The sequence below is a fragment of the Aplidium turbinatum genome, chromosome 9 (genome assembly GCF_918807975.1).
Source record: "Aplidium turbinatum chromosome 9, kaAplTurb1.1, whole genome shotgun sequence".
In the NCBI taxonomy this organism is placed as follows: domain Eukaryota; kingdom Metazoa; phylum Chordata; class Ascidiacea; order Aplousobranchia; family Polyclinidae; genus Aplidium; species Aplidium turbinatum.
The window spans coordinates 10,363,531-10,389,859 of record NC_137480.1 but is presented as its reverse complement, the minus strand read 5'-3'; the positions used below and the strand labels follow the sequence as shown (position 1 = coordinate 10,389,859).

General features: G+C 37.0%; 2 protein-coding genes and 1 long non-coding RNA gene across 3 annotated transcripts; 1 reads left to right on the top strand and 2 right to left on the bottom strand.

The window, feature by feature from the left end:
- Window positions 1-1,125: 1,125 nt before the first annotated feature.
- On the bottom strand, window positions 1,126-7,664 carry LOC145777349 (uncharacterized). Its single transcript, XR_014290327.1, has 3 exons — window positions 7,451-7,664; window positions 3,593-3,687; window positions 1,126-3,103 (listed from the first exon to the last, which is right to left on the bottom strand). It is a non-coding gene; the product is annotated as an uncharacterized LOC145777349 (long non-coding RNA).
- Window positions 7,665-8,496: 832 nt separating this feature from the next.
- On the bottom strand, window positions 8,497-14,256 carry LOC145777565 (popeye domain-containing protein 1-like). The gene is made up of 6 exons (XM_082588980.1): window positions 14,114-14,256; window positions 13,510-13,711; window positions 12,550-12,698; window positions 11,930-12,038; window positions 11,502-11,633; window positions 8,497-8,818 (listed from the first exon to the last, which is right to left on the bottom strand). The coding sequence occupies exons 1-6, from the start codon at window positions 14,242-14,244 to the stop codon at window positions 8,672-8,674; spliced, it is 870 nt and encodes a 289-aa protein (XP_082445106.1). The 5' UTR covers window positions 14,245-14,256; the 3' UTR covers window positions 8,497-8,671.
- Window positions 14,257-18,490: 4,234 nt separating this feature from the next.
- On the top strand, window positions 18,491-25,340 carry LOC145777523 (popeye domain-containing protein 3-like). The gene is made up of 7 exons (XM_082588924.1): window positions 18,491-18,947; window positions 19,059-19,190; window positions 20,399-20,490; window positions 20,918-21,029; window positions 22,381-22,492; window positions 23,219-23,383; window positions 24,793-25,340. Exons 1-7 carry the CDS (start codon window positions 18,561-18,563, stop codon window positions 24,927-24,929), a joined length of 1,137 nt encoding a protein of 378 aa, XP_082445050.1. The 5' UTR covers window positions 18,491-18,560; the 3' UTR covers window positions 24,930-25,340.
- The last annotated feature ends 989 nt before the right edge of the window (window positions 25,341-26,329 follow it).

The window sequence follows — 26,329 nt, the reverse complement described above, 5'->3', positions numbered from 1 at the left end:
GCATGTGCCATAACATTTAATCGCCGAGTGCTTTTGCACTTCTCATTTATAGGCAAACTTTAAATTTTGCCTTTTGCGGGGTTCACACTGAGCTTGCCTAGCATTTAGCATATAGCGGGTGGGCGTGTTTTCATGTCTGGCGTGTTTCGGCTTTATGATTTGCGCTGACATGTTCACACTGGTTTCCATAGAAACAAGACGTTAAGCGTGTGGAAGCCATTGACTGAGTAAGCTTGTTCATATATCCGTTGACAAACTTTCAAAGTTATAACAAAACCCGACATTGCATTTATATCCACTCTGATGCTTCGTCAACAAGAAAACTAGCATTTTTTTAAAAAGTAGCCTATGCAAGATTAGCCTACTTGCAAATAACAATAAAGTTTTTCTTCTGGCATAGACCTAGGCTACTTTTAAAAAAGTTTGTTTATTGTTCTTTACAAATAGGCCTAGTCTAAGCCTACTCCACTTCGTGGCTGATTAACCAACAAAACAAACTGAAGACGGTATTTATAATAACTTTTTCACAAAACATTTATATGGTTGGTGCGGACCAGATTTCAAAGAAGGGATGACCTGGGAGAACAAAATCTTGTGACATAATTGAGGAATGCTTCCATCGTTAGTTTAGAATGAGTAGTAGGCTAGTAGGTCTACCTTAGATGTTTTCTTGACAAAACGTGACAGATCCGCTTTGTCGCTTCTACCCTTTTTTAGACCTCTGCTATGTTTGCCATATATTATTTTTCGTTGTGATGGTCAGAATAAAAACAAACTGCAAGCGCAGGTTACTTTTATTTCAGCGATGTTGGGAAATACAATTGGTCATGAATTTAAGCGGCCCATTTGTGAAATTTCATTTGGAATCTTGTGTTAACTTCTCCGCTTCTCTTACAAGTTTTATGGTTTGCCCTTAACCAAGACGGTCTTGCCTTAACATATCTCCGCATCACGACTGTCCAAAAAGTATTGGCTGTGGCTGACATCAGATGCTCTGAAAACATCAACACTCAACAGTCATCATATAAGACTGGCAATATAGGCTACAGCTACACGCGTCGGGCTCTTCTTTGCTCTAAAAACTACCAAACCAAGCACGGATGTACCGAAGCAAGCAACTACGGGGTACCAGTAACTTATATTGTAAGGCTTCGAAGTTGAGGAAAACGAAAATTGACGATAACTACAACGTAACAAACGAAAAAATATGTAGTATGAGTCAAGCCGCAGATAGTGTAGCTACATTCGTATCTACAATGGGCAAATAGGCCTAGCATAAGGCTTAGGCACATGATGAAACCAAGACCTGAACATACACTGCAATATTGAATCCTTCGAAAAAGAACCTACACCAATCATCACTTAAACTCAGTCTACTCTAACGACCAGAAAGATTCATATGATAAGTGATATCAATCATACCAGTGGCAGTAAACGCTCTAAACACTGATTGAACCAAGTAACACAACGAATGATCACTATAGCCAGTAATAAGCTAATCTGGCATAAGCGTGAAAATGACGGTACAGACAGTGCATATACGTATATAAGTCCACAGATCATTGTGAATGCACATTGCACAGCCCACATATTAGCAGACAATAAGCACTTTTATCAGCCACACATATTAAAGTAAACTAGATACAGTATAAGTTACAAATTCAAATAATTGCCAACAATATACAGAACAACATATACTGTATACTGTATTATAACCAGGGCTGTGGAGTCGGAGAAATTTTGGCGTGTCCGGAATGGAGTCATTTAAAAGGCTTACTCCGGATTGATACAAAATAATGAAAAACAAAATTTTTGTTTAGACTCTTTTCAAAAGAATATAATTTCTTGTTCGCCGTATTTGGGTCTAAAACTTCACCTGAAAATAGAAGTGCTTGTTTTTGTTAATTTTGTAAAAGTCGCTGTATCAATTTCGATCATAACTTCGATGAAATTGAATTTTACAAAAATGGAAAACGATAAAAATTATTAAAAAAAACGGAAATCCTGAAGCCGGAGTCGGCTAGTTGTAAAACGAGGAGTCGCATATTTTTCGCCCGATTCCACAAACCACAGCCCTCTCAGACAGCCACTTTATCTGGTCCAAATCTTTACCAGATCGGGTACGGTGTTGACCAGATAGAGTGGCTGTCTGGGTTGCATATTTACGGTGTTCAAATAAACTCAAATGAATGGAATAACGCCAGTGCAAACCACATTGTCTGAGGCAAACTTCAAATCACTACAATAGGCCTACATACAATTTTAGTGCCAAACTCCCCTCCAATCCTTTATCACTTTTCAAACCAGTCACATTGCAATTTGCAACAAACTGATGGCAAGCAGGTGATCAAGAAAAACACAACTAATTTGATGTTCACGTGCGCTCACATATCGCGGCAGATTATGTAGCATTCTAAACTAGTAAACGATTAAAACAAAAAAGACGATTTTATGCAACAGTTACAAAGCATAAAAAGACGTGCAGTATGAGCGAAACAGAGTATTCTTAACAGTCGTTGAACATTTATAAAATAGCGATTTTCAGTTGTTGGCAATGTAGCAAAGTGAGCGCATTTGCAGCAAAATATCCAGTTCATTAGACAAACAGTTACATGTATAACACTTAACCGACCCAACAAAGGGAAATTTCTCAGGCTCAAGCGAGTGGGATTCAAGAAAGTTTAAAATGTTGAGGAGAAAATAACAAACCAAAAGATTTTTTTACAATTCCAAACAATGTCATATTTGGAGGCATAACCGATTAACCGTTACAGCAGTTTAGATTAGAAGATATTTGTTTGGGACCATGTAAACTGGGGGAAGAGTAACAAATATCATCTGCAAACTTTATGTGATTAACACAAATATTAAAAAATCAGACAAGTTAAAACACACAAGTTTATGTGCTTTTCTATTGAATGGTGCATACATACTTAACACTGTGCGGCATGCACATATCAGAGGTGTGTTTGTTTATGCTTCAAAGTTTGGCGCGGTTAATCAATTGACTAAACAATGCTTCTTCATCTGTACTGTATGTAGCAGTAGACAGTGCTGTCTGTATTGCTGACGAGTTTTCTTTTAACATGGAGAGCAAACATTCCTGAAAAAATATTTAAGTTATGATGTAGGCCGTATAAAAAAGAACTACAAAACGTACTAAATTTCCTTGATTTATGTCAAAAACAAAAACCTTCAACACTTAAATAACAATATGTAAATAACATGCTTGGTCGACCTTGGATGTAAGAGGTGGATGTAAAAGTTTGTAGGCCTACAATATATAATGAAAAGCAAGCATACATCTTACATACCTAATTTGGAGATAGTTAATATTTTTAATATCAAGGACAAAGGACACAATTAGCTCGACGTCTGCTATAGTTCATACAATGCAATGCTTTCTGATATGCGGATAGTGCAATCATGTCCTGATGTTACTTGCACTATCCGCATATCATCAGACAAGACAAAAGTTTTCTTTTTCATAATTGTATTTTATTTTCGTGTAAACTTTTTAGTCTTTCTAAAATACTCCCAACAGGACTGTCACATCATCACCTTGCATTTTGTGATTCTAAGTAGTAATTACCCAGTCAGTGAAGTCTTCAAAGGAATTTGTGCTTTGAAACAGAAAGTCATTACAAATTCTCTCACTGTTGTCATCCGGGTCTTTCAGTTCTACAGCTGCACATAAAATAAGCATTTGCAATTAACTTTTACTAATTTTAAGCATGAGATTTGATAATTTTAGCAGATGAATCTCCACAATAATTTATATTTGATGTATAATACGCTTAAGAGTAATTGTCATTGCAATACATTTATTCAGATTCACAGTGACAATGTTGAGACAATACCATTAAGTCACTCACTATTCACTAAGTATAACCACACTCTCTGTCTCTTCTTTATACTTTGTAAAGATTCTACCACTAAAAGCAAGAAATTGAAAGCATTTTCAACAAAGCTGTTACGATTTTTTTCTTAAGCAAGTTTTGTGGAAAATATCCATTTAAAAGACTTATCTGCACAGGACTTACACAAACAACTTTTCGATATCTGTAATTTTAGGTGTGGTAATAATTATTTTCTCCCATATCATCATTTTAGAAACTAAAATCCTCACTCACAACATAGTAGTGGTATTTGTCAGCTTACAGTAACAGTACTTATTTGCAGGGCCTACGAGAGGGGGGTACGGAGGGTAGGCGTACCCTTGAGGACCCAGGCCTGTGGTTGTTGGGGGGCCCGAAATTGTGATTTTATAGTTTACACGAAAAAATGTTTGGTTAAAACCATCCTAAACGACTAAATTCAAGCATAAATGTTGTTGATCGTTAGTCCTTGGGGGGCCCGTAATGTAGCAAAAGGGCTTGGAAAGAAATTAGGTGTCTAAAGTGGTGACTTAATGCCTTACGTGCAAACATGTTCTGTTAAAAGCACCCTAAATTAAATCACAAAAGTTGGTTATTCTCCTGTCCCAGGGGGGAGGGGCATAGTGTAGCAAAAGCAGGGTTGAGAAAAACCCGGGATTTTTTTAAAAATCCCAAACCGCTATTTTTTTTTAATGCCCGGGTGTTTTTGGGCTTTTTTTGTGTTTTTTAAAAACTATTTGAAAAAGGAGGCAAACTTGGTTTTGAATCTTTATCCTCGTACTGACAAAGCCTTGATAGGCTATTCCTGGTTGTTTCGCATACTTGTAGAGGCTCTTGAAGCAAGGCCGGTTACGGAGATTGGCAGAGTGAAATTTCCGATTGTTGAAGTCTTGTTACCTGGGAATTATTACATCCATTAAGTGCCACTGAATGGAGAGCAGTCCTTAGAATGCGTTGATCAAGTGCACGCCCCGAAAGTTGAACCAGCACCGCTTCATCTTGAAGCTTCTTCGTTCACGAAGTCACGCGCTAACCAACTGAGCTATCGGGGCGACTTAAACCTTACATTATGTCATTATTCAGATGCATGGGATAGAATTTAATCTAGGGTAGGCCAATGCCATTCTCTGTTGTTACAAACTTGCATTTGATGATGCTCAGTCTTATCTGGCAGCAGTGCAGGATAGGCCAGTACCCGGTCATTTGGTCGACAAGATGTTAGGTCGACAGAACGACTCATTTTAAGGTTAGTTAACAAACCTTTACCCTAACCCAAATGTCCTGTCAACCAAATGTCTTGTCGACCAAACGACCGGCTACGGGATAGGCCTATATCATATGAGGGAAACGACATATTTATCCTCTTTCATATTCAGTATTATTGTGCATAGCTTATTAAAATTAAAGAATAGTTTTATTGCAGGTTCTAGTTTTATAGTTTTAGTGATACATGTACTATTATTGCGTACAAATGTCCAATTCTGCAGTAAAATGTTGTATGGTGTGCAATACGGCTAAGCAAACATCACACGTTTTGCCCAAGACAAAGGGGGCCCGGAGTGAGAGGGGGGCCCGGAATGACTCTTTGTACCCCTAGTGAAAATTTCTCTCAGAGGCCCTGCTTATTCGAAGTGGTTATATTAACCATGGATGCAATCAAAAAGCATTGTTATGTAACAAGTGTTGCCAAGGATAGGGTTAAACTGAGAGTTTTGCCCAGGATTTCAAAATCTCCTAAATCACAAGGTTTTGTCTCAACTACTTTAAACTTTACTCAAATTATGGAAAAAATTCTTATCTGGTAACACTAGTGCTGTAAATATAGCCACGCCTTTACTTCGTATTGCTAATTTAATCCATGTGTTTATTCATCATCAACATCCCTGTTCATCAAATACGTAAATAAAGTTTGTTTAGATAGCTCAGTTGCTACCTTACAAATAAGCATTACGTACAGTCATACACTTAAGATTAGTATGGTGACACAAAAGCAGTAAAACAGGGTCTACGTCTTTTAGGCGCTGACAGTTAGGCGCTGGTCTAATAGGCGCGCACACTGTGGCGTCTGGATATTTAGGTGCGGAGCACTGTGGCGCCCGGTCATTTAGGTGCTATTCCTAGTAAAGTCTGTAGATTGTATCAGCTTGGCAGGTAGGGGCGTAGGGCAATGCATTTCACACAAAATATTATATTGAACAGAAAAATATGTTGTTTTGTTAATGCGTGTGCGTTGTTGGTCATGGCTTCAGTGAGTGAAGCTGCTTAAGCCGGCAATGCTTTTTCACACAAAATGTTATATTAAACATCTCATGTGATCGACGTAGACGCACAATCTTGACATCAAATGAAAGCATACATCTTCAGCTATCCGAAGATGCAAAGCTTTGCAATAAAATTTAAAACATTCAATGTACAACTAGCAACTTTCCATACGGTATTTTTTCTAATTTCTAAAAAAATTAAAAATTGGCAGAAAAGTGTACTTCATTATAATCTTTACTACCCAAGCATGATATAATAATATGAAAATATATGTAGTTTAATCGAATGCCAAAACAATTCTGCACATGAGAAAAATTTTACTTTGTTTCTGCGCGCAATGCTTTAGGAGGTAGAGCAGAATGATTATGGAGAAATTTGGAAAATTTTAATCAAAAAGTTTACGTAATTTAGCCTACAGTCTTTTTGATCGAGAAAGTCCAAAGTAAGGGGTTGCTTAGCCAGTTTTGACTGCCAATTCCAACGAGTGAAGGAAAAAAAATCCACTGTGTCCACATCTTTAAGAAGTCCTCATCTGATAACTGCACCGCCAAAATATTTTTTTTTTAATTAGCCAAAAAAGGACCGGCAAAGACTATGGATCTGTCATCATTTAAGTAACATTTTTTTTGCTTGAAATAAGCTACTTTTTAACCTTGAACGTAGGGATACTTCCTTGGTCATCATGGCAAAAATCCCAAAGCGTGTGTATACGTCCGTGGTCGCGAAAGAGTTAACTAATAATGAACTCAATAATGTTCGGAAGCTTGAATAATTTATTGATAAAGCTTTCACCAACGCAAACCTGGACTAACAACAAATAAAACAATAATAAATCAATAAAACAACAATATATTTTTCTGTTCAATATAACATTTTGTGTGAAAAGCATTGCCAATTTAAGCAGCTTCGCTCACTGAAGCCATGATATAATTTTCTGGCAAGCTGCCAAGCTGAAACAATCTACAGACTTTACTAGGAATAGCACCTAAATGACCGGGCGCCACAGTGCTCCGCACCTAAATATCCAGACGCCACAGTGTGCGCGCCTATTAGACCAGCGCCTAACTGTCAGCGCCTAAAAGACTTGCTCCCGTAAAACACGCAGTGAAAAACCAAAACAGTAGAGTTTACAAAAATATGAACAACAAATGTTGTCACACTCGAACTAGATTTCTTTTCAGCTCACTGACATCAGCAACAGCAGTAATGTTTTTTTTACCGTTTCAGCAACGTTTTCCAACTAAGTTGTTTTGTTATCAATCATTAGCCTATTTAATATTTTTTAAGTCAAAATATAAATTAATAATTACCCGGATGGCCTAAATCTTTTTTCTTTAACTTCCTGTCTTTGTACCCATTATGCTTTTCATCGTACAGAGCAGGAACATTTTAAGTTATATATAACTTACTAGTTTTTTATTTAATGGATATTTTATTTTCTAATTGAAGCAATGTTAACTGCAATATAAAAAAATTAATACCACTTGATTGATATAGTCTACTCTATGTCATGACTTCGGTTTGTTTGTCTGTTTGCTTTATAAAGTACTGTGCTAAATTTTACATTTAAATCACAGATCTAGCCTATAGATACCAAATACCGGAACATTGTGTTATACCGGACTACCGGTACTGCCCTGTATTGTAGCAGGCCAAGTAAAATATACCCACTCAGCCTCTATAGATCCAGGGCTAATAAAACAGCATAGCCTATGATACTGTAGCCTACATATTCCAATTCAGTATAATACATCTAAACCTGAACTACGTACGCTTTCATTTATTTACCAATTATATATAAAGTTGTAAACTGGATTAGCTTAGCCTTGTTGATGTTTTTGCAATAAGGTTGTTTGAAAATAAAAGGTTAACTTATCTTTGATTAGTTTTAAAACAAAAAACATCTGGTTTTTCTGTAAATTTGGAACTATTTGTCAACTATTTAGGCCTCACTTAAGTATTCTAGTGACATCTGATGATCTGACCCTGGTTTATGTTACAGCAATAGGCCTAGTATTTTTTCCTAGGCTTTTCTCTTTCACTACCAGTATGTTAAATCAATTACATCTTGCTGCTGGCTAGAATTTGAACTGACTGCTCATAATGTGTTACAAAATATCTACAGAGCCAAAACTGCTGACAAACTATAGCCTAAGCGAGTACAATCAGCCGACCTCTTCCGAACCTCGACTCGAACCGATCGAGCTCTCATGTCAAGCGCGAAAGGGAAAAGTTGAAATAATTCAACTTCTGTTTTCACGCTTGAAATCGAGATCTCCAAGCCGGTGGCGCGATTCGGTCACGCTTCACGCTCTCAGTGTGAACACTTTTTTTTCAGTGTGAACACTCGTTTTTTTGACACGCTTTATGATTTGCGCTTATGCTTGTCAGTGTGAACCCCGCATTTGAGTTTTGAAGTTTACAAGTGAGTCAAACAGGATTGCAGAATGCTGCTTTTTTAGATTACAGTTAATAGATTGTCAGTGTCCAAAAACAAATATGAGACAAGCTGAGGGAGATCAAAGATGCTTTTAATGTGTTGTTTCTGGACCATAGATTGCTGAAGGATTTTCTGTTGCCAATCCCTTGCGAATATCAGTGGCATTCACTTGTGCTTCACCAAGCAGTCCACTTTCGTTTTGCAATCTCCTGCTTGCATTCAAGCTTGTTTGGTACACCTAAACATAAGTAAGTTTATGGAATCATTCCATTCACGCCCCGCCGTCAGATCAGTTGTTGAGATTCAGACTTTGCACACGAAAAAAACAATGGCCCCAATATCAAGCGGCACTGGTTCGGTTCTCAGGGTGTGCGCTTGAGCAACGCTTTTCATGACAACTCTCGATTCAGCGTCGCCTGATGGTTGGAATAATTCCCCGCCAACTGTCGGAAACTTTACTCTGTTAATCAATCAATCATTTTATTTTTCGTCATTAACGCGTCCGGGACGAAAAGATACTAACTACAAAAATCGATATAAACCTACCAGCAAGTTAACGAACGGGAAAAGATGGCAAAACCTTGAAAGGTTTAAAACGTGCCTGAATGAAAAATTATGTAGTAGGCTATATATCAGTAGTTAACCGGCCTTGCGTTAGTGGTTCAAAGCCTCTGCAAGTATGCAAAACTTTCAGGAATAACCTATCAGAAGCTTTCTCAATCTGAGGATAAAGATTCAAATCAACCATCACATGTCTATCATTTCGTGTAAACTTTGCTATTTGACCACTATAGTTTGATTGACTAAGAAAACATAACTACGACTCACTAAAAACCTTAACATCCTTTTACCTTAATAAGATCATTAGAAGGAGCTTGGCATTGAGCATTTATTGTTTAACTACGCTAAGTTATGTATTCTGATTAGTCATTAGATTAGCTGTCTGTGGTAGCCTAACCTCAAAGTTCGATATCTATGTCAGTGCTCTTCAACAGGGATTCCTCGTTTTTTTTAGTGGAATTGATTTCTTGCTTCAGTATATTGATGCAACATTCTGAGTTTTTAGACACCCGTGTCGCATTCACACTCCAAGTAGGCCAGTTAGTTAAACAAGTGGTTGAGTGCAGTCAGGGGCGCCGGAAGCGGGGGGGCGGATGCCCCCCTGCCTTCAATTTTTCCGCAGATGGAGGGGCAATGGTGCCCTTTTAAAGTCATGTAAGCTACTGCACATTTTACAATATAACAATTTCTGCTATTCGCTTTTAGCCTAATTATAATCTTTCATTTTTGCCTCAAAATAATATTATCGGCACAAAATTTTGCAACACAGTAGCCTACAGGTTTTAAAACTCGTTTTTTTTTTGGCAGCCATCGTGGCCTACCGGGAGGCAACTTTCCAAAAGGTACCATTAAAAAATCCCCTTTGAGCAACAAAGGAAAACTTAAATCATAGCTAAATTAAGTCATTGGTTTGTCATCGGCTGACTTGGTGCAGAGGGTTAGGGCGATGGTAGTCATTTCATTGACCTGGGTTTGATTCCCACCACTGGGTTTGATTCCCACCACTGCTATTGCTCTTTTTCCTTCTGTAATTACCAAACAAAGCTCAAAGGGGATTTTTTAATGCCTTTTGGAAATTTGCTACCGGGAGCTCCTTCTCGGCGGCCAAATCTGCGTGCTTGGAGGCCAAAATAACGATAGCACAAATAAATAGAATTAAACTTGCAACAATGCTAAAATGATCACTTAGCGTTGTTGAAGTCTGGGCCTGGGCAACGTCCTAGAATAGAATCGTTGCACCACGCAGTAACTGCTTTATCGGGATTGTAATCCAATAGCTACTGCGGGACCATCTAACGACACTCGCACGAGTGTCTCCAATGTGGCTGATTTTAAAGAAGTTCGCCAGTCGCCACTCCCCTAGAAGAATTCTTTTTAGCAACGAAAAACAACGTTCGACATGTGTTGACGATGACGGCAAGGTAATAAAACAAGTATTTCAATGATGTGAAGGACATTACTAAAAGAAGCATAATTTTTTGCAAAATATGATCAAAAAATGTTTTCCCCTCGGATGTCAACTAGTTCTCCTTTTTAACAACGATTCAATTTCCGACAACATCGAATCGACATAAAAACGACAATATTGCCAGATGATGTAAATTAGCACTTCGGATTAAGACTTTGTAAAAATAAACGTCGGGAATTACAAACAAGACTTACAGCGCTGGTGATCGCAGATGGATATATTCCATCAATAACAAATATTCCCGCACAATGCAACAGTGACGATTATGACGCGTGACCTAATTTTGCGTCACTCTTTGATACTACACATTTTCGACAGTTAATCCACGATCATTCTATTGCGAAATTAAATAATTGGCTAGAAGAAGCCGGCGGCCAAACGTGGCCGATTGAGGAGGTAGCACCGGCGGTCATTCAAGCACTACTTAGCGGCCATGGCCGCAGGCTGCTTTAAGGCTTGACAGTAGGTTACATCATTATAGCATAGCATGATGCCCTTTTTGTACACCGGACATTTGTAGGCTATCATTACTCAATACATAGTTAGCTGATAGATTAGCATTATCGCTATATCTTTTCTTAAAACTTGAAAAAAATTTTACTTTTTAGTAAACAAAAGTGCCCTTTTTTCGTAATCTTGCCCCCCCCCCCCCCCCAATAAAAAAAAACATTGATATTGTTGTGGCGTCACTTGTTCATTGTTCTGCAATTAACATGAACGTTATTGTTAATAACGTTATCAGTGGGGATTCCGTGATAAACACGAAAGTAAATCGGAGGTTCCGCGATGACAAAAAGAATGAAGGGCGCTGATATAGGTTCTGCAATTTTCACTACAAGATTAAAATAAGTGTTTATGAGCTTTGAGCATAAAAACAGCTTGTACGATTTACCTTTTCCATGACATCTCTCCCACGAATGTATTCAAAAGCTCTCTCAAGATTAGGATTTGCTTGAAGGTAATATTGAAGTTTTTCTCGGTTCCAGCACAAGTAAAAGCAGCGATCAATTGCTTCCACTGTGACCTAAAATGAAACAAAAAAATTTTACTGAAGAATTTTCTAACTTTGATTGCTTTAGCTAGGGTAAATGTCAAAGAACTAATTCTGCATACACAAAATTTTGCAGAAGTTTTTTCAGTTAAATTGCTTTGAGATTCCATTTTGCATCTGGAAGAGCAACCTGATTAAGCCTGTTTTCTAGCATTGAAACTGTCATTCCAGTCACTTCTTGCTTGTTCTTGGTATCCTTGGAATATAGGCTATAGCATGTTTAATTTTACAAAATAGCAAACAAACACCACTTAGCAATCACATTTTACCTGAAAAAGTTCCCCTCGTTTCAGTTTGGTGCTTTCCCACTCAACAGAATCGATAAGTTGCTTTTCTTTGATGTCGTGAAGGTAAATTCCCTTGTATGTTACTCTCAAACTAGAATATCATCACGTAATTAATGTAGTAAGCTAGTTGATGAAATTTTCTATATTTATCACATTTTGTCTGTTCCCACAGAAGTTGTTATAGTTTTGACATGTTTGCATAATTCGCCAGTTCGTCTAATTTGTGACTTTTTTGTAATCAACTTGATGTGACAAATAAGGCGAATTCTGCTGATAGTTCAATGATTTTCTATCGCTTTCACATTGATAAGCTACAATACTACAGTTTTTTTATGGTCAAGTGTCTTGGTTTCGTTTCGAAATGATTTTTTCTGAGGGAATTATTTAGTTTTAATCAAAACCTTCTTGTAGACTTCAGAGCGTTTAATGTCTCAAGCAAGCTTTCAAAATAATCATTCAGATGGCCACATTATCACGATGGCAAAGTAATTCGACCTACCTATACACTATAAGAAGAAATTTTCTTCTTCTGAGAAGAATTTTGCTTCCAGCTTTTCGGTCTTATGGTGCCGAGCTGAAATCGAACAAAAATCATAACTTACCATCCCGCCACGAGCAGCGAAATCCTGGCCTCAACTGTTGTGTGGCTTTCCACTGAATATTTGTCTCCAGGAAAGATATTGACCCACTTGCAATTTTGATTTACAAGAGCTTTGAATTCGTACCGTGAAACATTGAACACTTCGAATATCTGCCAACGCAAGAAAAAGTAGTCTAGGAATCAAGAAGCTGAATTGATGGCTTTGATATCCCCGCAAGTAGGCTTATCTTTATGCTAGCCCACATGTGAAGATTTCAAATGTGAATAAGCATTAGCCTAAGCAGCCGCTGGTTGGCCCACCTGATCTTTTTATACCCATGGACAGTGGAGTAGCCTACGCAACGTTTTCTTGAAGGCATTTCTAAATTTGTTTTAAGAAATGTATATTTAGCCTACTAACTGGCCTTCACAGCCGGCATTGTAGCGATTCTACTTTTCAAATTTGAAATAGCCAGGCCACTTTGTTAAACCTCAAAGCTTGCATAGTATGCATACTCCACTGCCGATGGATTTCTCCTCAAATTAATAACCAATCTAGTCAATTTTCAGAGTGGTAAGCTAATGAGATATGCTTGCTTGGTTTCACATATAAAATCTATGTACCGGTAAATGATGGGCGTACAATATTGAAATTAAAAAGTCTTCAAGAGACTTAGCTCATGCAAATGGACTAAAATTAACAATTTTATCCTGTGCTGCAGATTTTCACTCTACGGTAGGCTATGTATTGCTGTTTGAAACACAAGAAGTAATAAGTTTTAACAATAACTTATAGTTGATAAGCTAGATCTATAGTTTTATCAAGTGTTCACATTTTGATAACAGATCTACTCGTTTACACACTATAAACTTGTTATAGGCTAAACAGAATCATGAATCAAAAATGTCCTTTTCAATGCAACCAAGCCCACTGCAAATATCGCTGAGTTTCCAATATTATGTCTAGGCTACTCCTACTCACCTCCACATAAATCTCCTCCAATTCTTCAGGAAAACTTACTTTTCTTCTTTTGTACAAAGCGTACACGAGTTGGCTCAAGTTTTGAATAAGGAATACGATTCCCCAAACCACCACGTCCCATGTGCACCAATACAAGGATCCCCATAACATCAAGAAAAGCAATGCTGAAGTTAATAGCGCACGTGAGCTGATGACATAGTACCTGCAATAAATCAATCAATCACTAGTTATTTTTTTCTAAAAGCATCACAACAATACACTGCTACTTTACATACTGAAATAAGAGAGGAAAAAAGCGCAAGATCTTACTCGGTAACTAGGTCACCAAGTAAGCTTCCACCCCAATATAGTTAGAAAGCAGAAAAAGCTACGATCTATGTGATCTTTTGTAGTTTTACTTCACTACTTAAACCTAACTCATGATTTACAGCCAAGTTTACAAACATGTAGTCTCACTAGTTTTAACACAAACTGTAACATATAACTTACATAACATAATTTTGCTAAAGAAATAGCTAATCTTTTGCAAGTGTTAATCTGAGTCAGTAGTCACAACTACTAGTTGAATGTAGACTACAGTGCATTACCCATAGCAGAAACTCACTTGAAAGAGTAAGGCACCACAAAAGCACCTGCGAACATCAGCATGCTAACATGAAACAAGGGGTTCTGTGCATCCAGCCACTTGAGACAGGCTCCTCCCGGAAGAAAGTCAGGTTTTTCTGTCACATTCATTTTATGTCATGCCTAAACTATGTTAATTCAATATAAACAAATGTTTAGTGTTCGTACAATTCTTAAAAACCATAAACAGACATAACCCAGCAACAACACTACATTTAACATTATAAAAACAAAAAACAATAAGCTAACGTTTTCGGCTAGTCATACAGCCCTTTTCAAGCCTATAAGAAAAATATCTAAAAAAAAAAAAAAAAATACTTAAAAGCTTTTGCTCTTCAATTCACATTCTTGAAAACTCGTAGCAACATTTTAAAAGCTGTCCAGCTGACGTAACTTTATAAGATTCTATTTTCTTTGACACACTTAGTCGACTTTTTAGATTTTGTTTCAAGCGATTGTGGTGGTAGTAGTTTCGTTTAGCGTTTTCACACTTGAAGCTCGTTGTCTTTTAGCCGGTTTTTAAACATGTTTCCCCGTTCATAAACTGTGTTGAAACCACTGAGTAATGTATTGTAGTCCGTGGACTGGACAGTCTAAAATCAGATGATTGACAGGTTGTCTGCCTTTTTCGCAATTTGGACAGATTGGTGAGTTTTGATATCCCTATCGATGAAGAGTGGTAGCAGTTCGGGCATGACAGGACAACCTTCTATTATAACTGATCCATTCCTTTCTGTTGCATGTCGAGAAACCTGAGAGGGGTAGTGTTGAATCGTCGATACTGTCTCCACTAAATATGGTCGATTTTTGTCCAATATTCTTTCCATTCATGATTTAGAACATATTTCTTGGTTGTTTGGTTGTAAAAGGAATGACGTGATTTTAGTTGGTGCATGTTCGGTTTTTGTTGGATTATGTTTTGTAATGATGAGTTACTCCAAGTATTGCCAGCTTCTTAAAATCAATGATGTAATTTGGCTGTGGTTTCCCTTCTTTCCAGATGTGGTGGGAGAATTCCGTTCATCGTGTGCAGCCAATGTATTGGGGTCAATTCGAGTGCTCCGGTGATTGTGCTCATTGTGATTGTGCTCCAGCGATTGTGGTAGGCTAAATATAGCCTACTCCAGAAAACGTTCAATTGTCGAAAGTTACATTCATGTTCGACACATTTCATACAAACGTTAGTATTTTTGTGAGCCGTGTTTTGTTATGTTTTGTTAAAAACGTAGAAAACATTATTCTCTTTGAAGAATGTGGAATGTTTGCAAAGCTTGGAGAAAAATCTTACAAGAAGATGTCAGGACTTGCAGTAAGTGGAACCTGATCAAACTTTAATATCTCATGTTTTTCTAGTGAAGTGGAAACAGAAGATTTTTAACTTGAACTATTTTTACATGTAGGCTACAGTAGCGTGCTAATACTGTATACCAGTGTTGTACGTTGACGCCGTCAATTTGAGGGCGTCATTTGACGGCGTCATTTGACGGCGTCAACTTTTTGTTGACGCTGAGGCTAGCGCCGTCAATTTATTTTTTAGTTGACGGAAGTGATAGCGCCGTCAACTATTTCGCCGATTTTAAGCGTCAAGCGCTGTTGGTCATTTTTTGTTTTCATGGAAAATCTCGTTTCACAATTAGAGTTTCACGATGTATTCTGGCCATCTCGACTCATCCGAATTACTCATTTTCGCATTGGTTGCAATAGCTACCTGGAATATACAAGTGGAAGAAGTTCGCAAAATGGTGATCACTCATATCGTGAGCAGTATCGAGAACGAGGGATCAAAGAGAGAAAGAGGAAAATCAATGAATATCACCGCGGAGGTTGAAGATACATTATTTCAAGAGCTCTATAGGCCTACCCTTGAAAACAGCGATGCTGGTGCAGTGGACCTCGTTAAAAGATTTATATATGCTAAACCATCACAGCATGCTTGGAACAGTGACACCTTTCCGAGTAAACGTTTTCAAGACTTGTTCTTGAAATACAACACACTAATACCATTCAGCGCTACTGTGGAACGCATGTTTTCACTTGGAAAGGACATTAGTCAGACAAACGTTTTGAAATGCTTGTGTTTCTACAAGTTAGTAAATAACTAATAAGCTAAGCAGCTAATTACAATACAGTGTCAAAAGTCAAAACATAAAACTTGCTCTTTATTTATAGCCATTGTTCGCCTAAACTTGGTTGCAATACTTCCGTTTTGTGAGATCCTGGCTAAAATAGCGCTAGAAATTAGCGCTGACGCTGACGCCGTCAATTTCTTTACGAGCTTACGCAGTAGGTACTTTATGCCGTAAAGTTTTTAGGCAATTCGCGCTGACGCTGAGGCCGTCAATTTATTTCATTGACGCGTACAACACTGCTGTATACAGACCGATCACATCTGGTAAAAGGATCTGTTCAATCTCCTTACCTTGCAATACTGTACCATAATTCTGCTCATCTTTATTTTTTGAAAACTTTTTTTCTACTTAAAGAATTTAATTAAACACATTTTTTGTTTTTGAATCTACATATATTTGTGAGCAAAGGCTTTCTTGCATAAAAATCTTTAAAAAAAAGATTAAATCTTATCTGATTGATATAAACTTGAGAGGCATTGACGAAGATAGACTTTCTCGTCTTCTGTCCATTTAATCAAAATCTTCAGCCACCAAACATAAGCCTGGAAACGACATTAACCTCCTGATCAATCACTTCTTTTAACATCGTTTAAACATTTGTCTATTCCTTTCTGAGTTAGCCAATATAAACGATCTGCAAAACTTTCAAATATAAGCAATAATATTTATCTAAAAAACCTTTGTTATTTTGAGTTTGGGAAAGCATAGATAAATTCAGGCAGCATACCAGTGAGAAACCATCGCAACAACCTCAACTAGCACAGCCATGTAGAGCTCTGATCGAAGTCTTGAATTTGTTGACAGCTATTTTGGGAGTCACTTAACGCTGTTAGTTATGATGTAACAGCTGGGGAGATGCTCGGATTGAGCAGAAATCATCAAGGGGTTTCATGAAGGGCATTGAAATTATTTAAGATTGTTATATTTACTGTTAACAACGTTAAACTAACGTCACAAAACATAAACTGCGTTGTCTGATCATATCGTTGATACTCAAGAAAATTCATAATTGATTCTTCTGAAACGCAGCAATGCATACAGAGCATGCTGCAGCAAGCTATTTAGTTGAAAGTATGTTTCATGGGTTAAGTATACCATTTCGCTGTTTTTAAAATTGCAAAACCATGGTTAAAGGGAAAATGATTTTATTTGCTGTACGTTAGAAGGGTTAAGTCTTTTAAGGTATGCAGCTTCTGATTTATTATACGACTTCATAGAGCGGCAACCAAATCAAGCTGAAAGCAAATAAAGTAGAATGCAGTAAAAGCAGATACCGAATAAACAGATAAAAGACAAATGATAAGTCATTAGTGTTGAGAACCAATTAAGTAGCATTTAAATAATACAGGAGTAAAGAGTAAGCTCTGCAGAGCGTAAAGATTTTTTTTGCATGCGATTAATGCTTTTTCATGAACATTGAACATACCGGTAGGTAAAAAAAATGAAAAAATCAAATAGCCTATCTCTAAGCTACAGTAATTCTTCAAACTATGACAGTGGTTACCGAATAGCATCACAGATCTCAATCGCAAAACGTAGATAGGCCTTTCACATTGTTTTCTACATGTGCAAATCATGAGTGAAAAAGTAGCGGACGTGGCGTACTGCATGAGGAGACGACCTCTCAAACACAGCCGTCGTTAGTAGGGTTAGATTTAAGTAAAGGAGTTGTGATTACTTAAGTAATAAGTAAAGATTAAAAAATTACTTAAGTTACTTAAGTAATTCAAGTAATAAAACATCTGCACTGTATCCGCGGGAACAGTAAATGAGATTGGTGTATAACTGTATATCAGCATATGTACAATGTTTACATAATGATACTTTGTTGCCGATATTGTATTGGCAAGATGGGCAGTAGGCTACTACAATAACAATGGCATTGAATACCAATATCCTAGAAATTTACTTCATAAAATCAAAATTTTTCGATTTAGCCTAACTCAAGGTTTTTTTCTAAACTTTGCAACTCTTTGTTTAATTTTAATCTATTTAAAATATAATTTTTATGCATGTTGATAATATCGGAGTTTGCTTTATTTGTTTGTTTTAGGTATTTTTCAAATTTTCATTTTTACATGTGCTAACTGAAGATGCTATTACTATAGCGAAATCGATTCTTAATAAATTACACTAAAAGGTTAGATTGTTGTGCAAATGCCAGCATTTGATGAATACAAAATAGCACTACCCTCTTTGTTTAATGGGAACTTTTGTAAACAGGTGATTCATTTTTGAGTAGTAATATTTTTTACTACTTTTGTTTACATAGAAGTACTTATTTAGTAAGTGGGTGAAATGAATACTGTCGCTGAGGTGGCATTTACCTTGCCTACTGATGGTCTGTCTCTTCGGCGGGGTGACAATCGAGATGGTATCGGAAAAGTACAAGACACTTTTGAAACTACAAGTTCTCCTGGAACACAATGGGTAGGAGACAGAGGAGACACATGGACATCATGCTCTGGGTGGTTTCCTACCATGCCGGGATCTATCTTTCAACTCTTTTGCGTCTTTCTCTTCCTCGCATTCATGGGTAGCGGACACAACGCTTTCGCAGCAAAGTACATCCACGTGATGAGCGCATGCGGATTCCTTGCACTTACCATCTTTGCAGGAATCGATGTTTGCTCTCCAGATGTTGTTGTCTGGGGAGTAATCTTAGTCGTTATAAACGTCGCACAGGTCAGTGATTGATAAGAATTAAAAGTTTTATTTATCAAGTTTTCAAAGTGGACGATGAATCTTAAAGTTTTCATCGAAATAAAACATGGTTTACCACGCTTTCGTTTGTAGATTATGTTCATCTCACGAAAATCACAACTGATATCGGAAGTATTTGACAGTGATATGGAAACCTTGTACCACAAACGCTTCGCACCTTTTAACATTACCCCTGAAATGTTCGTTGAACTCGTCACGTGCAAGGTAAAGTGAAAAAATGTTGCAGTGTTTAATAGTTTATAATAGGGGAGACCGGGGCAAGTTGTGCAACGGGGCAAGTTGTGCAAGTCCCCGTTTGAAAGGAAATAAAGAGCGCAATGAATCTTTAACGCCATTATCATATTTTACCTATAATGCCTTTGAAGCACGTGAATCGCAGTTATCAGTTTTTTGGGCAGATTAGGCTTGATCAACGATATAAGGTGTTTAGGTCTTAGGATCTAAATTCGGATGTAAACGAAATTTTGATTTTTTGGATGCACAATAAAACTAGTCAAACTTTAGCAGCAGGGGTCAGTAGACATGTGATGTAGTTGTATTTTCGCAGGTATATTTTTTTGTACATTTGTTAGTTTTCTTGAAATTTTTTGTTCTTTAAAAAAAGTGTGAATGGGGCAAGTTGTGCAATTGATAACGGGGCAAGTTGTGCAACTGTAATATGGTTGTATTATGTTGCTCAACTTGCCCCTGGCACTAATGTTGCTCAACTTACCCCATGGTGCTACACAGCTTGCCCACCATGGTGTTGCACAACTTGCCCCGGAAAATCATCCGGGGCAAGTTGCGCTATCGTTACTTAAACTTGAATACAGTGCAAAATAATAAATAAAACCAACCAGTTTTTGCCTTAAAACTTGGCTTATTAGCATGTTTTTGAAATGCAATACTTGAGTCTTCGAAAAAATTAGTAAAATAAAAAAAAAATAGATTTAAAAAAAAAAACTGCTCAACTTGCCCCGGTCTCCCCTATATCCTTTGGGGTGAAATTTGTGTTATTTATAATTCTTCAGTTAGTTTACGCCTGTCATAGGTTGGATGGTTATGAATGTCTACAGTCGCTTGACTGTATTTTTTACGCATTGTAGACTTGGGCTATTGTAAACAAAATATTTTTGACTGCTACATTTCAACCAAAAGTGACTTGTTTCGGGCTCGTTTTCGAAAAAAAAGCAGTGTCTATAAAACGAAACAACTTACCGATCACACAAGCTTTTTATTCAGGGAAAAATATTTCGAAAAGATTTGGCACAAAATTTATTAAGTTGTTTTGAATTGTAGTGAATAAGTTTGTTTCGACTAGAAAAATATCATTTCGAATTGTCCTGGTTGTGTGGTGCTTATTTTTAGAGTCTTGTTGTAGAGATGCGCCACCTCAATTTACATCTACAACTTGATAGTTTTGATGTATGCAGGGATGCGAAATGCTCAAGCTTGAAAAAGGTCAGAAATATGCAGCAGAAAAGAAAACTCCAATTGAGAAAGTGTCGATGCTGATGTCAGGAAAGTATGACAATTTTAACAAACTTATCATGTAGGCCTAACATGCAGCCTAACTGGTCAATCCTTGATCACTTCCATTATCAAACTTTAAAAAATGTAGGCTATAGCTAAATAAAACCACAAATAGACTGGAAGTTTGTCTAAAAATGACAGTGTTGCACAATTTTTTTTATGAAGTATTAAAAATGAAGTTTTAAGGTTGTTTTATAATTTTTAATTACCTCGATTGTCTTCGTAGTGTGTAGTGTAGCCTAAATATGGAGGCTCTTGTTTCCTTTGTTTCTGGTTACTGACAATTATATGCAATAGGCAGACTTATTGACATGATCTTCCCATTTTTAAGGAAATTTGTGAAATGAGGAGGCAGTCTAATCTTGTTAACAATTTAAGGTTGCTTATCTTTAATGTGTTATATTGTTATTACTTGACAGAATGACTGTAAGTTCAGAAAGCAAGTATCTGCACAATGTTACTGGAAACGACTTTATTGACTCACCAGAATGGGAATCCCTCAAATCAAGCTCTGCGAAACTAACATACAACGTAGGGCAACCTTAATTATTGCAAAATGCCAAGTTTTGTCATCGCCGAAACCAAATAATAAAGCTATCTGAGAAGACGATTGCTTGCACAGATAAAATCTGCCTCTCATTTAATTGGATGTTTGGAAGGGGTGAAAGATCGTTATTGTAATTTCACTTGGTTAATCTTTTATAGTTGTTTTCTGTTTGATCTTGCAGTTCGTTACTTTAATTTGCAAAAAGAATTCAAGAACGAACTTGCAACCCACGTGTTGCAGATCAATCTTTGAAAAATTCTCTATATGCTTTATTGTGGGGACACCTTGACTTGGATCACCGCATGATTTTTTCAGTGCTTCCATGGTGTAACTTCAGTCGGAATAAAAGTAATAGCCTATGTTATAATTTCTGCTATTGTAAATTGAAATGAATGTAGAGCTATATAGAAATAAACTTGATTGGTTGGATAACAAAATATCGGAGTAAAAAACTATAGGTCTAGCCCAGTGGTTCTCAACCTTTTTTCTTTCGTGGCCCATTTTTGTTTGCATAAAAGTTCTGTGGCCCATTCAGTTTTTATGTAAGAAAAAAATTACAAAAAGGTTTATAAACAAAAAGCAGCAGAACATTGCCTTTAGAATGTTGTTGGAATCCCCCTTGTTGAATCCAGGCGCTGACGCTTCACACTGTCTTCTTTTCGTTAAAAAAAGTTCACATTTTCATCCTTGTAATTTGGATCAACCTTTTCCAGGTGAAGTTTCAGTTTTGATGGCCTCAATGAATGATGACTAAGAACTTTACAACATAATACACATTGTCTTTTTTCCTCTCTGTTATCAAAAATCGATGTAGCCTAGGCTACATACTGAATGTAGGCTATATAATTTTCATCAAACTTAAAGCTTCAAGCATTGTCAATTCTTCCCCAACATAATCCACAAAATAAAATGCTGCACGTACTAAAAGGCGGATCTGCAGAAGTTCAACAAAGCTACCGCTTATGAAGATGGCTTAATCACAAACTAGTCTATTACATCATAAAGTGTTGTAAAAACTGAGTTGATGTAAAACTGTATGTTGCAATAATTAGAATGATGATTGCCACTTTGTAGCTAAAAACAGCAGCATCATTCATTGTAACTAAACAAACACACAAGTATAAATTTGACTATAGTGACAAAAATGAAACAAAATGTTTCAATAAATCTTTCAATTTTTTAGATATGTCTGTGGCCCACCTCAAGTTCTACTATGGCCCACCAGTGAGCCATGGCCCACTGGTTGAGAACCGCTGGTCTAGCCTGAGCTGTTGTTCAAAAACAGACAATGTAGGTTATTCATTTTTAGCGCACCTTATCGTTTTTCGTTTTTAGGTAACCATCACAGCAAACATCGAGTGTCGATACATCTCTTGGAAAAGAAAACCATTGCTCAGTCTTCTTTCAAAACGACGTCGAATGGGGAAACTGATAAATTACATGATAGGTTATATTTCATCATATCGTTTTTAAATCTTTTCTTATACAATGTAAGATTATTTTTCTTTTTAAAGGCTCGATAAGGGTTATATGCACAGCCGAAAACGTTTGCTATTTTGTTTTTCTAATATTAACGTTGTGTTGTTGCTCAGATATTGATCTTTATTGTTTTCAAAGAATCCCAAACCACGTTTCACTTTCCTTTTGAATTTTCACTTTCAGTATAAAAGTTGTAGTCCTTTTCCAAATTCTGATACTTTTTCATTTTAAAATAAGGGGTGGAAGGTTGACACATTCGGTCGAGCGTCATCTGCATTCAGCCGGGTCACTTCACTTTGAAAACCAGGCACAAAAAATGTAAATTTAATGCCACGATCCATGAGTCTGGACTATCCTGCAACGAGGAAACCGGGAAAAAAAACAAAACAGGATTTTTTTGAGGAAGAGCCCAATACCCTTCCACTACTAAAAAATCAGACCATCAAATCAATTTTCACATATGCAAATAGAAAAGTGTCATTCAACAGATTTAAATTGTAATTCTGCAGCAAGTTCATAGGATTTCTGATAAGGCTATACCCATACAGGCAGCACAATCAGTCATTTTTACATTGACATACGTCTGCAGACGTTGAATCAATGTAAAAATGACGGGTTGTGCTGTCTCGGTAGCCTACATACTGAATCTTGTTCATCTTTATGAAGAAGGTTTGAACTTAAATGATATATTTAGGACATGATATAGTGAAGAAACTTTACGCGCTGAACGAACGCCAGTTCAATCCCTATGGATACCGTTATGACATCAGACTACCTTGCGTGATGTCCCTTGGTGAAGACGTCGCAAAGCGTGAAAAGAAAAGACAGGAATCTCAAAGTCAACCTGGAACTCCATGCGGTATGTAGGCTACGTTATATCTGCTGTCAAAAACTACTCCTTGATAGCAGGGGCTCTCAACGCTATTCCCGTTGTCCACTCAGAAGAATTTCCAAGTTATTACACAATCAGAAACACCGGTAAGCTGACATCAAATAAAGTGACCATATACTGACTCGGTGACTGATATGGTCTTGCTTTGTCAAAGTGGCCACTACCGTGGGTTTCAAATGGACATTTACATTCTAAAAAAAAACATGACAAATATTTAGAGTTCTTTAGAAAAGTAGCGAAACTTTTGACCAAAAGTCTCTTTTTACACTTAGATAACTGAAAGGGTCGGTTTATTGTTTCATCTGCCCTCGTTTCAATTAGGCTGCTGCTCCGGGCTACCTGGCAAGTAGCCAGTTTATAGAAAAATGTTCCTTACAAAGAATTGTTTGCTATCTCTTATGAACTACTTTAGTTGTTGCAACTATTTAGATAAAAGCAATGCGAAGAACATATAAATGGTAATTTTTTCTCTTCATTTTTTTTTTCAATTTTTAAAAATTCTAATTAAGGTGTTGCGGCCATGATACATTTTAAACTGATTATCCTGGTTTGGTATCATGCACGTTATAACGACCGCATTTTGTCGCTTCTACCTTTCTCTAGACCTCTGCTGTGTTCGGCATATGTTGTTTTACGTTGTGATGGTCAGAATTAAAAGCAAACGGATCCTAACTATAGAAAATATTTTTTGCTTTAGTGGCCTAAATTCTTGTTTAGAAAGATCGGACTATGGTTATTAAGATGTGTGCATATTGTTTAATTTAAACTTTGAAGAATTAATTTTTACAATAACTTGGAAACACAGAAGCCTTCGCCACTTTTCACCCAGTCTTAATCATTGCCATGTTATTGCATTCTCAATTTCTCATCTAATTCTACACAGCTGAAAACGTAATGCTGCTAAGTTGGCATGCAATGATTCGAAGCCACAGCTGATGTAATTCAATAAATTGTAGACGGCTAAGTTTAGGGTCTCTTATCCCATGGGAGGTTCGCAATGCTGCTATTTTAACCCTGTTTCACTTAACTGTTCAGATGATTCTTTGCTTTGAAAAATAAATGTTAGCAGGCGCAGCTGGTTTATGTAAAATTGGTCAAATCAAGCTTGAAATTAAAACACAACAAACAATCTAAAAAAGCTTAATCTTTATTGAAGAGTTATTCCTTGGTTTGCATGGGCAGTCATAATTTATTGAAACGGTCCCACTACTGGCATTGCCTATCGCCTTATCGACAGAGTATCTCGGGTTTAAAAACCACAAGTAGTGTAGGCCTAAGTCACTTTAAACTACTGTAAAAAGTGTAAATCGGTTGTTTTTCTCCAATTAAACCAACTACACTTCGGCAGCCTGTTAAAGTGGTGAACTATTTTTCAGGTCGTCGACATAAGAAACTGGGTAAAACTGCCAACGAACATTACACAAGATTGTTTGCCAGAAGAATGTCTGAGAGAATAATGAAGCTGAAAGACAAGAAAGTCTTGAACAAGCCTTCGAAGATAGAAGAGAAATGATCCGGAGAGCAATGACCGGCCAACTGGTTTACAGAATAAAAATGGCGTGATGAATTTGGTTTGACCGTTGAGAAGATAGTTTCATTTTTGAAATCATTAAATTTTATGTTTTTATTTTGCGCTGTTTAGTTGCACAGCAGTTTACAAGCTTGCTGACAACACTGTATGTTGCATATTAATTTAAAACTTAACGCAGATGAATCGAAAACCATCGGTATTTGCATGTGTTGCTGCGAAATAAAACGTTAAGTGTTCCAGCTGGCGCATTGGTTTGACACTAAAACATTACTATTTATCATACTGTATTTCTCACCTAAACTGTTGGAGGAAAAAAAAGTGAGTGAATAGGCTAGATACCAAGTAGCATACGTAACTTTACTTTTCCACTTGTAAATAAAATATTTTCTTTGGCCCAAATGGGATTGCGTGCTGTTGTTTTTCTTTCACAACTTAGTTGCTTTAGTTTGGAATAAGGCTTTGGTCTGAAAACAATTAACGAAACTCACTGGGAAACACAAGATGTGGAACTTAGAACTTTAGCGCAACAATGCATAACAAGGATTGCCGAAAACATCTCTTATGGCACATACTTTGTGTGAAGGTCGCTGCTTCTGAAAAATTAAATTGATGCTTTGATTTCTACCAACAAATTATTTCTATCCGCCCCGATAGCTCAATTGGTTAGCGCGTCACTTCTGGAATGAAGAAACTTCAAGATCAAGCGGCGCTGGTTCGACTCTCGGGGTGTGCGCTTGAGCAACGCACGTTAAGGACTGCTCTCCATTCAGCGGCATCTAATGGATGGAATAGTTCCCTGGCAACAAGACTTCAACAATCGGAAACTTCACTCTGTCAATCTCGGTGACCGGGCCTGCGTCAGTGATTCAAAGCCTCTACAAGTATGCGAAACTGCCAGGAGTAAGCTCTGCAAGAAGCTTTCCCAGTCCGAGGATAAAGATTCAATCAATCAATCAAAACAAATAAAGATACTAAGTGTCTAAAATTAATTCCATTTCATATTGTTCTCGATTTAATGAGATTAAATTTACTGCGTGTTTTTAGAAGTAGTGTTTTCATAACTTTTTGGGAGATTGGCTCGACTAAAAGCCCTTGCTGATGTTATTATCCACATCAAAATATTTATCCATGCTTCAACACTCGCTTTCATTAACTAGAAGTGGTGATACAGGCGAATCAATCATATTTAGGGAAGCCCTGACCGTGTCGTATGTTCAGATATCAGTAAAAGCACAAATTTAACTCAAGCCAATTAAACTAAAACTGTAAATAGGTTAAGAGACACCACTTTGAAATCAGATGGTCTCGCACAAGACTACACATTGGTTACGCACATTTTACATAAATTTAACGTCAGCAGATGTTTAAACCATGTAAAAAAG

Coding starts and splice junctions, on each gene's coding strand:
- LOC145777565 (XM_082588980.1), bottom strand. CDS start 14,244: ATGAATGTGACAGAAAAACCTGACTTTCTTCCGGGAGGAGCCTGTCTC. Junction 11,634..11,929: donor AACGAGGGGAACTTTTTCAG/GTAAAATGTGAT, acceptor GTTTCATTTTAG/GTCACAGTGGAAGCAATTGA. Junction 8,819..11,501: donor GGAGAGATGTCATGGAAAAG/GTAAATCGTACA, acceptor ACTTATGTTTAG/GTGTACCAAACAAGCTTGAA.
- LOC145777523 (XM_082588924.1), top strand. CDS start 18,561: ATGAATACTGTCGCTGAGGTGGCATTTACCTTGCCTACTGATGGTCTG. Junction 21,030..22,380: donor CTGCGAAACTAACATACAAC/GTAGGGCAACCT, acceptor TTTCGTTTTTAG/GTAACCATCACAGCAAACAT. Junction 23,384..24,792: donor TCAACCTGGAACTCCATGCG/GTATGTAGGCTA, acceptor ACTATTTTTCAG/GTCGTCGACATAAGAAACTG.